At 39.9% G+C, this 709-nt stretch overlaps 1 protein-coding gene across 1 annotated transcript in view; it reads right to left on the bottom strand.

Annotated features, from left to right (window-relative positions):
* The window catches only part of smchd1 (structural maintenance of chromosomes flexible hinge domain containing 1), a 54,131-nt gene that overhangs the window by 19,892 nt on the left and 33,530 nt on the right, over positions 1 to 709 (bottom strand). Inside the window, exon 29 of the mRNA XM_016243958.1 lies at positions 526 to 644. Within this exon, the coding sequence (XP_016099444.1) occupies positions 526 to 644 (119 nt within the window). The remainder of the gene's footprint in view (positions 1 to 525; positions 645 to 709) is intronic.

Below are 709 nucleotides of genomic sequence, written 5' to 3'. Positions count from 1 at the left end.
CCGGGGCTCAAACACACTCGCTCTGTTTAAATCTAGATTAAAGACGCATCTCTTCAGCCAAGCATTTGCATAATGAATTTTAATCTCACCCTTGTTCCCAGTTAGATCAGATAAAAGTCACAGTTTTTAGCTTGAAACATTATGAACAGCAGCTATGCTAATTCTTTTCTATCTGCCTTTATGCTCCAAGTAAAGCAATGAACATTACTTGGACACATTCACTTGTGATGCATTTTCTGTAAAGCTGCTTTGAAACAATGTGAATTGTGAAAAGCGCTTTACAAATAAATTTGAATTGAATTGAAGTTTCGTCTGTGTGTGAAGACAGTGGCGTAGGGCAAATTCATGAATGAATGTTTAGAAGAGAAGTAAACAGAATATCAGATTTGGATCAGTCTTGTCTGACCGATACCCGATCCCACAAAGAATGGCAGTATCGGAGCCGATACCGACATGAGTATCGGATCAGCGCATCCCTATCAAAAACTGCCCGTCTGTTTGTGTCTGCGGTTGTGTATACAGTACCTGCCATTCAATGGCCAGAGCTGATTTATCCAGACCATCAGCAGACACACTCATAGTCTTCACAATTTCAGCGTTCAGACAGTCTGTTTTATTCCCGTACTGATCAACAACTTCTACATCTGAAAGAGAAATACAAGTTTAAAGGTCTCTGCACACTGAGTCCGAAATTTTCGTATGCGTTTTT

The sequence above is a fragment of the Sinocyclocheilus grahami genome, unplaced genomic scaffold, assembly GCF_001515645.1.
Source record: "Sinocyclocheilus grahami isolate Dianchi unplaced genomic scaffold, SAMN03320097.WGS_v1.1 scaffold706.1, whole genome shotgun sequence".
Taxonomy (NCBI): domain Eukaryota; kingdom Metazoa; phylum Chordata; class Actinopteri; order Cypriniformes; family Cyprinidae; genus Sinocyclocheilus; species Sinocyclocheilus grahami.
This window is presented reverse-complemented; position numbering and strand designations above follow the sequence as displayed.